The following is a 15804-nucleotide window of genomic DNA, read 5'->3' as shown; positions in this document are numbered from 1 at the left end:
ACAAGGTTGTAGGGGGATGCCTACAAATTTTGGCTGGGGTTCTATGCAAGATCGATTAGCAAGAGATCTGGAACACAGAAGGCTGACATCACTTTTTTGGAATGTTCAGGGAGAGGAATGACATTATATTTTACAGCCAGATTTTCAGAATCAGCTGTGCACCCCAACGACTCTCCACACACACCCCCACCTCCACTGAATGCCACATCATCCTCCTCCATCTGGCCTGCAGGCCAAAAACAGGCACACTTTTCACTTCAAACATCTAGAGAGAGATTTATCATCCCTGAGCTCTGCGCTTCAGCTCCACAAAAGTCAAATTTATAATACAGTGCATTAACAGCCAAAGTGGCTGAGCTGAACCATCAACCCATTTTGAAGCTGCTGATCTTCTTTGCCGAAAGGTTTGCAAGGCACCCTTAGTTCATAGCTGTTCTACCATTGCTTAGGGCATACAAAGAGTCTTGCTGGAGTATTCAGAAGCAGAAGCATACTGTAACAATTTTCCTTGTTTCATTGTTTACTTGCTAAACTTCTTATGAGGCATGTTTTGAGTTATCTTATTTATGTTTTTATCTCAGTTTTGATCTTGGGCTAAGCTCTTTGGAAAAAAGTATTATAAATCTTCAGAAAAGATTACAGACTGGCTTAAATGTCCCAAGGGAACCTTGTAAAATATATAATCTCCATTTCCTGTTCCATTTTTAGAGAGATTCATTTGTGAATTAGTAAAAGATTCAAAATTATGATTCAAACTGTGAGTCTTGCATCAAGGTTTCTGAAGTGAGGGTGTCCACTGTGTGCAATGGGTTGATGTAAAACAGAGGAAAATGCATTACAACACAAAAGGATCCGGGTTTTTAAGCATAAACGAGTAGCTTGTTGATAGAATTGCTGAAATATAAGAAACAATGATGAGAAACAGCTGTTCAAAATACTCCTTCTCATCAACATTATTGAGGAGGTCTAGCATTACAGACATAGAGAGTGGGGCAGATTAAAACTAATATATTACTATATTAGACACGACTGTATTTTCACAGCTGTACCTGAGGAAATAAGAGATATTATGTACAGACCTTTAATCAAGAAGGCTCAACTGTCACTAAGAATGGGAGCTGTGCTAACAGATGGTGAATTGCAAATTTAACAACAATTTATTACAAAGGGAAAAAAACTGAACCAGAAAACTAAAGACCAGTCTTACCTCTGTTACTGGTAAAACCAGCTTGGAACAGAAATAATAGATTGCATAAATAATGGCACTTTAAGAGATGATCAACATGGATTTTGAAAAGTAAGGTCTCATTCAACTGTACTTTATTTCTTAAGCTTATAACATAATGCATTATATCTCCAGAAAGAAATTGATAAGATCCCTTACAAAAGGTCAGCTTTAAGACTAAATACTGTAGGAATCCAAGAAAATACACAAACTAAAATTAACAAAAAGGAAAAATGGGACATAACCTCTAATTGAGCAAATATAAGCAGTGGTGTGCTCCAGGGATCCATTTTTGGGCCTTTGGTTTTCCATATCTATAGCAATGATTTAAATGATTGAATAGTTAGCAATTTAGTTAAATTAGAAAAGAGCAAGCACTAAAAAAGCAGCCAGTGGTTTGTCAAAAAGGGAAAATGTAGGCAAAACCATGGACTAAGCCTTTGACAAATGAAAAGTGACCCACACAGGATGTAGTAAGATGCACTTTCTTTTTTACGTTGCTTTGTTTTACACTGCTGAGCAATTGTAGTACAGCACAGATACACTGCTTGTTTCTGTTTTCATTTTCAGAAATAGTTCGTTAACCTCAGCCAGTAGAAAGAACAGCGATTCCTTTAAAACCTGCCGAAGCAACTCTACACTGCCCAAGTTTATGAAGCCAAAACGATGAAGCTCAGAGATAATGGTCAGAATTTTTTTTTAAATTGGCTGCCTTCAAGGCAAGAGAAAAGTACAGAATCAGCATTGAAATGAGTACACAAAGTCACAATTATAAAATAATTGAGGCTAAATAAAATAAAATTTAGGAGGCTAAATAATGAAAATAAGAATAATTGCTTTACACACAGAGATGCTGGCTAACTCTGGACACCTTCATGAGGCAACTGGATAAAAATATAGATTCACTTAGGTACTTAAATACCAAATAAACATGACAGACTGAATGACTCCCTCTCATCTGGGAGATCCCTCTCATGCCTTTCTTATATTGTAATTTAATACAGCTGCAGTAAGCAGTGCAATCACAAAGCAAAAAGGGACCTGATAGAGGGACGGTCATTTCGAAGACCTACTGTAATGGATGCAGGAATGCTGGTAATTTTAAACTTCGTTTCACTAAAATGGCACAATGGCATAGGCTTAATGGATGAAAGCACATGATCAAATCGCTCAACTCATCTCATTACAACAATAAAGTAATAAAGCACTTGGACCCTGTTTTTTTAACTTCACAATTTAAGAGAAAAGGTGTAGAGAGGTTCAGGAAAAGAACATATTCAGTGCTGTCATTTGTAGCAGTATATTTTACAAAAGAACAAACTGGTAACATTTTCATGCATGTATATATTCCACCCATGCACACCAATTAAATTATCAATCTGCTATCACACCAAGGCTGAACAGCATCTCCCTTAAGTCTGGAACTAAGTTTGAGTCTAAACATTCACTGTCTCCATGGCAGATGGAAGCTCGCACTTCCCTCCACAGGCTGTCGAAACGTCTGTAACCATATGTTTAATTAGATTAAAGGCAGGCAGTTACATTGGACGCAAGAGCTCAGCATGATGCAAACCAGGAGGTGAGAGGGAAAATAACAGCGAAAGAAGTCTGGATGGGAAAAAAATGTGTTGCTGCACAATAAAATCCACAAGTTCTTCTTGCCCCTCAATAGGTTGTCCAAAAAAAAAACTGTCCAGTGTGATGCTCAAAAGGACGCCACTATGAAAATATTCTTGTTGCAATTCCTTTTATGTGTGATAAAAGGTAATAAGTACGGTATTAAATATATTACAGACGAAGACACCAAAGCTACTACTGTTCTGGATAACACTGGTGTAAAGGTAGACACGAACATTATTTAGGAAACTGAAATACTTAAAGTTCCAAGTCCCTGGAACATGACAAAACTTCCTAATCGCTGTGTGCACCAAATTAAAGGAGGCAACTATAGGGTAAACTATAAGGTGCCATAATTCAAGTATTCAAAATCCTTGAAGGTATTGACAAGGTCAATTCCATGAATGTCCAGCTTTGACAATGAAGCATGAGAACGAGGACAGTGGGAAATGAGGGGTAGTCCAGACTGAGAACAGGAGGCACGTCTTTACACAAATGCTGCTGGAACAAGGACTTCCTTTAGACTGTCATCCTGTTAACAAACAAACAGCAAAAAACGATAATCTCCCAAAAAAAGTTTCTGATGTTAGAGAAACAGATCATGGGGTCAAATGACAATTTTGTTTTTCCTGAGTCTGTGACATGGAGTGCGTCGACTGTGGTGCAATCAGCATTCACAGGCACTGTCACCAGTGACAGGAAAAGATTTGCTCCCAGCTCCTGCACTTCCCACAATCAGCCCTCCATGGCGTAACTTGGAAGAAAAGGGAGAGGAGCGATCCTTCACTCGTCCAAGGGCAAGCTATTAATTTGCCTGCTTCTGAGAAAGCACTGGTAAACTTCCTGTCACAGTGCACTATTTACATTCTCTCATGTATCCAGGGGGACACGGATACTGTTACCGGGGAAACGGTGTCTCATCACCGCCAGCTGCTGCCACTTTCCTGCTATCAGCTCTTACAAAACAACGGGTTTAAAGCAGGGGGGTGGAAAGTTGGTTGATGGATATGTATTTCCACTGTACAAACTCCACTCTAATTCCACCCCTGGCAAGCAACCATAAGTTTCAGACAGAAGTCTTGTTTACTCTCAAAAAAACAGCCCTGAAAGGGAGGCTTCTTCTCCAGAGACTAAGGGAATCCTATGTTTGATTTAAATGTCCGCAATCCTCTTTGGGAGAAAAAAGATGTTTTCAGAGTCATTCTCCGATGCCAGGAAACGTGACATTATGGCAGAAAAAAAAACGCAGGGAAATCCATTCTAAGATGTACTGTATGCCACACTAGTTGTATGCCATACTGTACATACAGTTATGGACAACTGTCAAGAAATGACTAATGTTATTTTTAGATTCTTTACAGGCAAAAAAAAAAATATGGTGACTATTTTCAGATTTCTTTAACCTTTTTCCTTTCTGGAAAAATATATTCCTTTTCGAAGTTGTGCACAGTGCTGACAAAGTCAGGACTGAATTCCATATTTACACCTCCAAGATAGCAAGCTGCAGTTCAGGACGATTCAGAACAGGCAGACGGCATCACGGCTTGGCAAATAAGAACAGTTACACTTCTAGACGGTTGGCCATTCAGGCCATTAAGCCCATTAAAATGCACAGTAAGTTAGGTATTCTCAGGTTCCAAGAACACAAGGCAGATTTTTTCTTTACTGGAGCAATTGCGAATTTTTTCTGGGAAACAGCAGTCACCCTTACCTGAACACTTGTACAGCTTCCGTGCCTGTGCAATGTCGCCTTTACTGAGCCTTGTCCTCTGACCAATGGGAGGCCGCACTCCATTCACATCGTATCGAGGCAGTATGGTGTCTAAGAAGATCCCTCTAAGTCACAGAAGAAGAAAACCATAAGGAAAAGTCAACAATGGGGGAAAAGCGGCAAAATGAAACGGAGAGAGAGACCTGGGATAATCTTTCAGTACATTCCAACAGCAGCTGACAACCTCCCCAGAACTACACAATCTGGTGGGTAAATATAGACTTGTTTGGCTGATTGATCAAGTCTCGAGGACAAGACTGTTGGGATTCCCCTCCCTTCCTATTAGGCAGAAAGAGCCAAAAAAAAGACCTTAAGGAAGGCATTGAGGAGAAGAAAGGAATACAAAAGGTGTGAAAGGTGGACTTACCATATACAGTAGTATACCATTTTTATACTTTTTTATACGAGGTTTATGGGCTACGTCCTCTCTCTCAAACTATTTCCATTTTCGGTAGAGCTATGATTTAGCAACCATGGTGTTTCTTAAAGCACACAGGACCCAAAACTACACACGCACTCTTTGACCCCTGCTCTCCCAGGTGCGCTTCAGTAGGCCGTGCTGTGACTAGTTTAATTCTGAGTGCGCAAGACATCTGCCAAAGCAAACCAGTGCCAGGCAATAACACCTGTGGAGACAATCAGAGTAACAGGGTTGGGAGATTTTTTTGTTTGCTGAGATTAAGCCGATTTTATTCAGATCTTCAACTTAGTGTGCCAAAAGGTACACAAAAACAAAGACCATATTTTGGAGTCAGTTTCTTTTTTTTTCCGCAAAAATCCATCTCTAGCACTGTGATATGTTATCTATAACAGAGGAAACCTGAGATCAAAGAAGCCAACGCATTAACACCACCTTCCTTCAGTCCTTTAAGAAACAATAATTCTCCTTTCTGTAAAACAATGCCATTCCCCAAATGGAATTCCGACAGTGAATGTATATTCCATGGACAGATATTCGATCTACAATAACACTCTCTTAAGGACTATAAATTGTCATTGCATATGCTGATCCAAATGATATTCCAAAGGTGCCGGACCACTCATAGATGTGGAGTCACCAGTTCTCTTATAGGAACAACTCAAGCCAGGTTCTCAATGAAGGACCTAGGTGGTCCTATAAGCTTCCAATTTGCCTGTTTCGCAAAGGAACCAGCTGAAGCTTGAAGAAGCCCAGAATTCAGTTTGGCATGGGCAAGGTTGGGAAAGGATCTGGGGAGCTGGAGTTTTAAAAGGAATGTGTACTACACAAGAAAACAAGGACCAGAAGGCTCTGGTCTTTTCACTTGCTGTTCCAGCTTGACATTTTGATACTTTGTAGTCTTTTTTTTGCCAGGCTGAGCGAGGGTCTGATCCCACTCAGTTCCCATGGCGACATGCTCATCAACTCCAGGCATGTGCAAACAGTGGGGCCTCTGAGCTAACAGTTTAAACAGTTCCTGCTGGCTCTCAGAAACAGCCCATTGGCTGATGGTGAACACGGCACTCCAATTGGTTTCAGGAGAGACAAAGACACTTTGGCAGATCTTTATTTGACTTGGCCCTGCTCTGCTCACAGGCCAAAAACTATCCAAAACAGTTCAGGATGTGTGGAAGACGGAGACAAGAGGACCTGTTTCTGTTGTTGAGGAGCCACTTCGACTCATCACCGCCATCCATGAAATCTTTAAAACAACAGCCAACACCATATGAGGGCTTCCCACAGAGACGATCAATTCAAAGCTAATTAAGCAAAACTCTAAAAGCAGATATAAACAAAAGCCTGACAAACCTTTTAAAATATGAAGATGCCATATAATCATGTCAAACAATATCCCCATTTACAATGCTGGTTGATGAATGTTGTAAAGAGGCACAGATCCATGAAATTCCTCAAAAGTCTAATGCCAGACACTATGTACTGAGCTAGGAGCGAGAAAATGAAACATGAGGAAAACCCTAGTTTAATCTGATCCATGGTGGAAGTTCCGGATCATGACCCGCAAAAGGAAAGATTACCATGGAACACTGAAGATAACAGAGCAGGACATTGCATGTCAGACACCTCAAATGTGCTTCAAACAGATTGCTTAGGAATGTAAACTAAGCAAGATGCCCACAACCCCCCTCACTTCATTCAAGATGCTTGATAGTGAACTGCGAAGCATTTCTCCTTGAAACTTTACAATGTTTCTTTTAGTGCTGCCAGAATCTGGATGCTGTTGTTCTCTCCCCTAACAGATAAAACGGTGAATTAGGTTAAATGGCGCACTTAATAGAGGTGTCACAGCAAAACAATCAATGTGATGTATGACTGGGCTGCTCTGAGAAGAGAAGGAGAAAGCTCTCAGAGGCTGAGATGCTCATGAAAAAGGTTTTGCGTTTAATCACAATGATTAGCTGTTGCACATAGCACTATTTAAGGGTGTGTCCTGCTGATTAGGTAGAGCAGAGACTTTAATACAGTCATGCTCGATTCTCAGTTATAATCTTTTGGTAATGACGAGAGCTGCCGGGACAAACGAAGGACATAACAGCAGTAAGAGTAAATAGTCTGGACAAGGCCTCCTGGCACTAAGCCCCAGTTAGTGCAAAACAGCCTGTAGCTACAGAAACTGTCTGTGGAGTCTACAGAACATGCAAATGAATCCACTCAAGGATTTAAAAGATATATAAAAAAGGAAATCTCAAAAGGATAACAACACATAAACGTTACTTCAGCTCGGGTCAGTCAATGATATGGTTAAATTTCCAAAAACTGTGGATCCTCTAAACAACGGAAAGGATTCCAAGTGTCTTTTCCAAAGCCCACATGCAGCTGTTTCTGGAAGGACTGTACTGAACCAGCATCTCCAATGAGGTTCAGTCCAAATCCTTCTAGATTGGCCAATTTTTCCACAAACCCTCTGCACTCGCTGGATCACACACTATCCTGTTTTCAGTCTGCTCTCTGCGAGCTCTGCACAATCCAGCTCAGACAGCCTCCAGCGTGAAACTGCGAGCGCGATGGAGAGAAAAAAAAAACTCCCTCCACACAGCTGGTTCTCATATTACAAGAAACCCGTAATCATCACAAGCTGGCTAGTCATTCTCTGTGCTTGTGTGTACAGTCAGCCTGTGTTGTCCCAAACATGTGGGAAAAGGCAAGGAAAACAGCTTGGGAAAACTGGGCAACAGACTACAATCCAGGAAGGAACATTGACATTCCTGATCGTATTTAGTGGTGCTTTAAACATTTCCTAAAAGACAGCATGATTCTTATTCATCTTCTCTGTAAGAACTGTATGCAGCCAAAACTCAGTCTTGACCAACTCTTGTCGGCATTCTGAAGACACTGAACAAATGTCATCTTACAAACACTGGCAGTTAACCATTTTAAACTTCTCTTCATGTTAATCTTTTACTGGGTCTTTGCTGTCTTTTTCTGGAGTTTCAGGTGTGGTCCAGACTACATGAGCATGAATATGTTAAAAAAAGGCCTTCACTTGAATCGCATAAAACCAATTTATTCAGAAGACACCGACCTGGGGTTATATAAGTATAAGATAAGATCACTTTATTAGCCATATACAATTTCTTGCATTAGGAATTAGTCTTTTCACCCCTGGAGCAGTTGGGGTTAAGGGCCTCGCTCAGGGGCCCAACGGAGTAGGACCCCTCTGCCGGCCGCGGGATTTGAACTGGCAACTGCTCCGCCCCCAAGTCTTCATAACTAGATGAATTTCAAGTAGGTGGCAGTGTCAGTATGCATGGGCTGCAAAGGAGCAGGTTAAGGTTTATTCCATGCTGAAAGGAAAAGAAAAGAGAGACAACGTTTAGGCACACCTGAGGAAGGCTCCACAGCCAAAACATTGTTTCTTTTCTTTTCCTTTCAGCATGGAATAAACCTTAACCTGTTCCTTAACTAGATGAATGCAGCTTGAGTGTAATTAGAGGATAGCTCTTATATTGGCGACATCACTTAAAAAATAATTGGGAAGGGGCACAGGCAGAAAAAAAGAAAAGTAACGCTTTGCACAGCCCAAATCAAACACATATGCAAGTGAGAAGTTGCTGTTGTAGCTGCTCTGACCATTACAAACCTCAATCACCCAATTAAATGTCTCCGCTGTCCTAAACAATAGCTGGTGAGATGTGATACTGTATATAGCAGAGTAAGTAATGGGCTCTCCAGCCAGTCCATTAATTACACAATACAAAAAATATATATATTTGGAGAGACTTCAATAAAAGCAGATTGCCTATTGTCATAATATCTGAAACATATGTGAAATATTGAAGAAAGGAATAAAATAAAGGCCCACCGTTTCGACTGTTTAAGTCTTCTCCTGGTGTGAAAGTACTTTTTGGTGCAGGATCAGCCTCTGCTTGGTCTTTTGCAGCCAAGGCAAATTGAAGCACCTCCCCTGTCTGAATTCTTTTTGTTCTGTTCAATGCAAAACCTCTTCAGCAAAAGTCACCAAAAAAAGATATTTGTCAACATGCTTTTAGGAGGAACCAGCCACCATTTGTCTGGCTTGGTATAAACGAGACACTTGTGATGAAACCTCCTTCTTTTTTCATTCCACACGGTGCCTGCTTACCAGTGGGACTTCTGAGCCAGTCTCTGGCTTGCTCTCAAAGTTCTGCGGCGCTTATAATTATGCGTTTCACGTTTTAAACGAATCAAGGAATCCGCAAATTATCACTTGGTCCGGAACAAATGATAGACACATTTGACACCCACAGCATGAGTAATTTGATTAAAGCAGTCTGATGGCTACTGCCATGTTACTGAGGAAGTAACCAATTCAATGTTGCTTGGAAATTAAAAAAACAATTTCTTAAAATAAAAATGTGCCACCACCAATACAGTATGCCATATTTACTTTGAAAACCAAGAATGTGGTAAAACATTATGCAAAATATAATATCGCTTTGAAATGTACAGAACTTAGTCTAAATCATGTCAGTCACAGCAATGTATTGGCTACATTATATTGTAAGTGTTTAAACAGCTATGTTACAATACCTACAGTTTGATTTTTGTAGGCAAGTGTCATCAAATATTTGACACTGGCAAATGCTTTTAACATGCATGTGTCAAATGCCTGAGATTCAGAGTTTCAGTACCTAACATCCAACAGCTGATCTCTAATTATCTTTCCATGCTGTCCTGTTCAGTTTGGTCTACATGTACAGTATATGCCAGGCAGAAGATGCATGCTGTTCTTTTCTTTAACATTTCATTAAACATTTAAAGCAATATGAGACAACACACAAGAAAATGGAAACTCACACATAAAAGTAGGCTGATTAAACAAGAAACGTTGACTTCGATGCCACAGTCTGTGTGGTAGCCAAACGTGATGTGGCCATACCTCTATCAATTAAAACTATTTCTGGAAACCAATGCAATCGAGTGAGATTTAAGGATATCTCAGCCCCCACCCAGCTTGTGAAATAAAATGCATCCTCTTCTATTGAAATCATGCTGCAAAGTTAGGCCAATATTAAATGTACAGTACACTTTGTAAATGGCTTGGTGTGAACAGGACTATACCCACACACAATCTGCTCCTCACAAGCAGGGAAGGATTAAGTGAATGAGACTGGCATCTTAAAGGGGGCCTTTTTGTACATTAAATTGCTTAAACTGATCCTCCAGGTGAGGACAATTGTCACAAAAGAGAGTAACATCAGAGTGCCAGAGCAGCCAACTGGCCATTGTCCAACCTCATGGGTCACTTTCCCAGCATGCTTGCCAGTTCCTGAGTGAAGAATTTAATCTGGCATTTTTTTTAAAACATGTTGGAGGTCAGGTACAGGTTATGATGACGCTACGTGAAGATGCATAATGTTCTACACCATGTTTCTATCCACACATTCTGCAGTAAATTGTTGCAACAGCATGAGCACTGGCCCAAGCCCTGCTGCAGAGTAATAACTGCTGAAAATAATAACAAATGCAGCCACAGTCATAGTAGCACCTGGGCCACAGCCACCATTATCATTTATAATAAAAATATTAAATAAGTATCATCCAAACACCAAGAAACATACAATTATATACAACATTAATTCTATCAAAATATAAAGTTGTTTAAGGTATGTGCAGTATGTGGCTACTTTTGCAGTTCAAAAGTAGCCACTCTGTACAGCTTCATTACGAAAAGTTAGCTCATCAGCGAAGACTACTAAAAAAAAAGTGAAGCCGGTTTCAAACTTTTTATTTATAAAAGATTGCCACAATGTTAACTATGGGAAGGACTTATTGGTATGCCACTTAACACACCTCAGCTATAGGTGGATATATACTATATATTTTTTTCACTGCTTTTTAAAAGATGTACTGTCGTTCTTCCTCAGTGGGCTTGAATGCTTCTTGCAACACTAATTTCCTTCCCCTATAAACACTCCTTGGTCCCAAGTCTTTACATGAGCAATATTCCACCTGGGCAGGCACTTGACATTTGTTCACCATAGAAAATAACCCAACCCAAAGAAGAATAGAAAAAAAGATCAAACATGAGAGAGCCCACAAAGATTAGGTAACTAAACAACAACGTAATGCCAAGGATATAAGCTGCTCCTTTCAAGACTGCACATAGGGTTCCAGTGAAAATGGAAAGTCAATTAAAAGATCGTACAAGTCTGTAATAAATCAGATTTCAGTAAAAGGAATTTGGAAAGGAAGTTTTGAAAAGCTCGGGTAGGATCAGATGCTGCTCTGCAGCAGACACAGTAATAACTCAGTCACTGAAGTATGCTGCAGCAGGCCGTGCTGGGAGGGACCTGAGAAGAGCTCATGGAAAAGAGCTGAGTGAGATAAGGAGCCTTGAAGACTGTAAACATTCTTTTCCAGGACACCTAACCACCCCAGCCTGTTCTCCCTTCCCCTGAAACGCCTTCAACTCGGTTCTTAAACGGAGGAGGCCGGTGGGACATTACTGCGAATTTGGCTCCACATAATCGAATATTTCAGGCCAAGATCATCATCTCCAATTTCAGATTTGCTGATGAATGTAGGTATTTTCAGGAAATGGCAAACGGTCTTTAAAAGATGGGACAAAAGTTCATCCTCGGGCGACACCAGGCTGACAAATGGCAAAACCAGGAGCACGGGCAGGAAAGCTCGCTTGTGGATCTTTATGCATATCATCAGACTTTCCAATTATTAATAACTTCCTGATACTTCAGAATTAACTCATTTCAAACTTAACCGAAATTGATTCAGCTTACAGTTCACTTATGATAGTTTAACACCACATTTTCTTTGCATTTTACATTAATGCACATTTCTAGATTTCCTAGGCTTTAAGGCACTACACTAGGGCTACTCAAACTTCAACAGAAGCAAGAATTAAGGATCAATTCAGTAACTGCTATGTTTTCTAGGTTATTTCCAAGTTCCTTGCAACCTGTACTACATCAGCTATATTAAGAGTGTCATTGAGCTGTTTATAATGAACTCCCCTAACGATTACCTGCATATTATTAACAAAAAAAAACAATTATTCACAGCACTCTGCAAAGGTATAATTCAGTACAAATGTGTTTCTTATTGGAAATGAGTGTATTTTTCAAAATCTAATTAAACAACTTACCAATAAACTCAGACATTTTCTCTAGGCAGATATCTGATGACAAGGGGAAAATGTCAGCCAAAATTATAACGGCAAAAACCAGAGACCATACCTGCTGGCCAACAAAAACTGCTGTTGCCTCGTCAGGGTGCTCTGTAGTGTTGTAGTGTTGTCCAACAAAATCATTATGGTTTAAAGGCACTAGGCACTAGGTTTTCATTCTAGTGCCATAAATACATTTTTCTTATTATATCCCGGTCTTCAAGAACAACAATCCTGTGAGTATGTGGGAGCTTTTTTGCCAGAAACTCTGGACCCAATTTGAAAGCTTACATTAGTGCTAAATACATCAGTTTATTCCTTTTTATTAAGTCTAAAGATGCTGTTGATTTGAGGAGACCAAGGACCTGTGGCCCCTGACTTACTTCTTTAAGTAGTTTGAGAAGCTGAAATACAAGACCTATAAGGACAATGCTATGAGTAGTTTGAAAATTCCCATTAGAAACTGTTTAGCAGAGTTAACAATTTGACAAACATAAGGAGGAACAATAGCACAGCAGCAGTGGATAATTGAATAAATGCCCAAGCAGAAACAATTGAATACTGTACATTTGGAGACGAGCCCTGGTTCACGTGAAGCAGAAATTCTGCTGCTGGCCTAAGGCAATGAATGACAAACAGGCCTTTATTCTAACTACTATATATGCCAAATGCTGGAAAAGACTAAAGCGCTACATGTTCTCTTACAATTTAATATAGTCTCAATGTTCTTTAAATATCTAAAAAAGTGCTATTATCATGGTTCCTTTTTTAATGTATTAACATTATTTCTACAAAGGTCTCTCTTTTACCAAAAGTCTTAAATTCTTCAAGGTAACCATTTAGGATCACATTTAGTTTCCTGTTATCGAACCGCTTGCTATAAAAACATTGAACTTAAACTAATCTTATCAGTAATCAGCAGTAATGAAACATATCATTTATGCAGGATTCTCTGAACCTGTCGCTCATTGCATAGATAACCTATGTTGTGACACCAATACATACACCAGCTCTGCTATACTTTATCCTGTATAAAGTCATCACAATGTACACTGTTTTAAACACAATGTATTTACAAGAAACTTCTAAAAATGGCCATGATAGTTAAAGAATGTTTATGTCACAGACCTATGTGGCGATGTTCTGGAGTTACAAATGTGTGGGGGTCATCAAGGTCCCTCTTTTACACATGATTACCATGATACGCTGCTGGTTCCTTTTCTAGAATTTGCCAGAGAGTACAGCTTTCCACATCTGGGATGCTGGACACCTACCGGGAGAATGTGTTCCTGGCATAGTGCATAATGCTGTCAAAATCATAGGTTTCTCCTAAGGAATCCACTTCCTCCGGCTCCATCTTCAAGAAGTTATACTCCTGGCCTGTCAGAGGACAAGAAAATGTAGAAAACCATACTGCACTCAGATGAAAAGATTATAAAGCCAAAAGAACACACATATGATCAATTATTATGAACTTATTTGGCTTATTTTTGGAACATTATGTATCTCTTCAGTTATCATGCTATGAAACAGCATTGTGGTGGACTGAATGTGAACTATTGTACCGAGAAAAGTTCCAAGAATATAATATTCTTGATTTGTTTTGGGAATTTTTTTTTTGTGAAAAAAACAGTGGGTGGTAAACCACAACACGGAAACAGGAACAGAGGAGGCCGAAGTTTCCGGCTTGAGAAAGAGAAGTGTTTCCTTACACAGACAGCCACAGGCCCTGGACAAAATGCTACAGTCTTTCATTGCATTGCTACCAATCTCACTTAGATACAGATACCATAACTGGCAAACAATATAGTGATACATTTATACACTTAACATGCACTACCATAGGTCAAGGATTCTGCTTTTTATTTTACCTATATTATATATTGATTTGGCTGTGGCTTTGACACAAAGCAGAAATCACCTATGCAGCTGGGGAGTAGAACAATTCAGGTGATGTAACTTGTTTAAAAGGTACAACAGCAGTATCGCACCCACGATTTGAACCCAGAGCCCTAACCACGGCTCCACATTCACTTCTCTATTCATCTAACACACCGTTAAAAAAGGAATGTGTTCACAAGTGACTCCATCTCGTACCCACTCCCCACCTCAGCCCACAGGAGGTGCGGAGGTGCCATGGTTACCTGGCTGGATGTTCTCCCGAATGATGCTGACGTGCTCGTCTCGATCGGGCCGGGTGTGCTCGTGCCAGAACCCGATGACGTGGCCCAGCTCGTGCACCACGATGCCAAACTTGTCGCAGTTCTTCCCGATGGAGATGGCCTGGGGGCCACCCCCTCTCCTGCCCACATAGGAGCAGCATCTGCAGGAGGGAAGAGGCAAGGGGACTTACTCAGCTCGTTGGGAAGAGAATGGCGTCCCCAGTGAAGGATGATACGGAAGATTTCCAAAATCTGATCCCTCAATGACTTAATGCAACCCTTCAGGAAACGGTTACATTTCTGGAATCAGATCTTCACCATTTTGCAGTCTCTTACACAGCTACAGCAGGGGGCAAACAATCCTTGCTCTGGTTGAGGGCCAATGAGTCTGGGAGCTTTCATTCCAGCGCTGCTCTTAACAAGTTCATCAGCTGGTTAGTGGCTTAGCTCGATCAATGGAACAGTTTTCCACTGCCCCTCAGGTCCTGCCGCCGAAACGAGACCTCGAAATCCTGTAGACCCAGCGGCCTTCCAGGAACGGGGCTGGAGCACCCTGAGCTACACGGATTTCAGGCTGGCAGCTCAGCCAGTCTCTCTTTAAGAGGAAGGGCACTTTAGGACACTAATAAAATCATTTTGAGGAATGTCAAACAGCAGCTATGAGCGCTCAAACCAACTCCGTGGGCTGACCAAAAATTTCAATTTTCTCCAGTGCTACTGTGTCAAGATTTTTGACAAGCACTTGGAATACACCCAAAAGACAGAGAGAAAAGGCAAAGACAATTAGAACAGTATGGTGACTTTGCCTATGGACTAAGGGTGGAGCAGATAGGACCTTTCATGTCACAAACGCTCTGTCCCACGGCACACTGCTGTGACAGTTAACACATGTTCCACCCTTCAGCAAAGGGAGGCTACTCTCTAATTTACTGTTAACGTGACGTGGCCAAGCCATGAACTCCAAAGGCTTTCCTTTGATTTTATTAAAGTGGAAAATACGCAGTGGTACTACTGAAATTACCAACTCCCACTGTTTTGTATGCAGAATATTTGAGTCTGAGTGGCAGTGAAACACAATTCCTTTTTCCTTCTACTCTGCATCGCTGTGAAAAAGTTAAAGTAATGGAAAATACTGACAACAAAAACAGACTGCATACATTTATAGTGCCAAAGCCATATACTGTAATTTACACAAGGGATTCCTTTCTAGAATTCTCTGTTCAGCTCCTTAGAAAATGTGCAAAGACTCCAGACCAGCAACCACACTAATTCCAGCAAAGATGGGCCTGGCATTCTTCAGCACTGACCAGCAGACTCTCTGGAGAGACTTACTTCAAAACAGAAGAAATCCACAACAATAAATTGAGGACTGAATAAGGAGGGAGTAGGGTACAGGGAAAATAAGGGAATATTGTGGTTAATGACTCAATAAAGTCAGCAGCTGGA

At 40.5% G+C, this 15804-nt stretch overlaps 1 protein-coding gene across 1 annotated transcript in view; it reads right to left on the bottom strand.

The window, feature by feature from the left end:
• The window catches only part of bmp1a (bone morphogenetic protein 1a), a 77433-nt gene that overhangs the window by 15469 nt on the left and 46160 nt on the right, over nucleotides 1–15804 (bottom strand). The window contains exons 5-7 of the mRNA XM_015339797.2: nucleotides 14341–14519; nucleotides 13471–13576; nucleotides 4554–4678 (exon numbers count right to left, since the gene is read on the bottom strand). Coding sequence (XP_015195283.1) covers nucleotides 4554–4678; nucleotides 13471–13576; nucleotides 14341–14519 — 410 coding nt within the window. The remainder of the gene's footprint in view (nucleotides 1–4553; nucleotides 4679–13470; nucleotides 13577–14340; nucleotides 14520–15804) is intronic.

This window comes from Lepisosteus oculatus, chromosome 2, assembly GCF_040954835.1.
Source record: "Lepisosteus oculatus isolate fLepOcu1 chromosome 2, fLepOcu1.hap2, whole genome shotgun sequence".
NCBI lineage: Eukaryota > Metazoa > Chordata > Actinopteri > Semionotiformes > Lepisosteidae > Lepisosteus > Lepisosteus oculatus.
The sequence above is the reverse complement of the archived record's forward strand: the minus strand, read 5'-3'. Positions and strand labels throughout refer to the sequence as shown.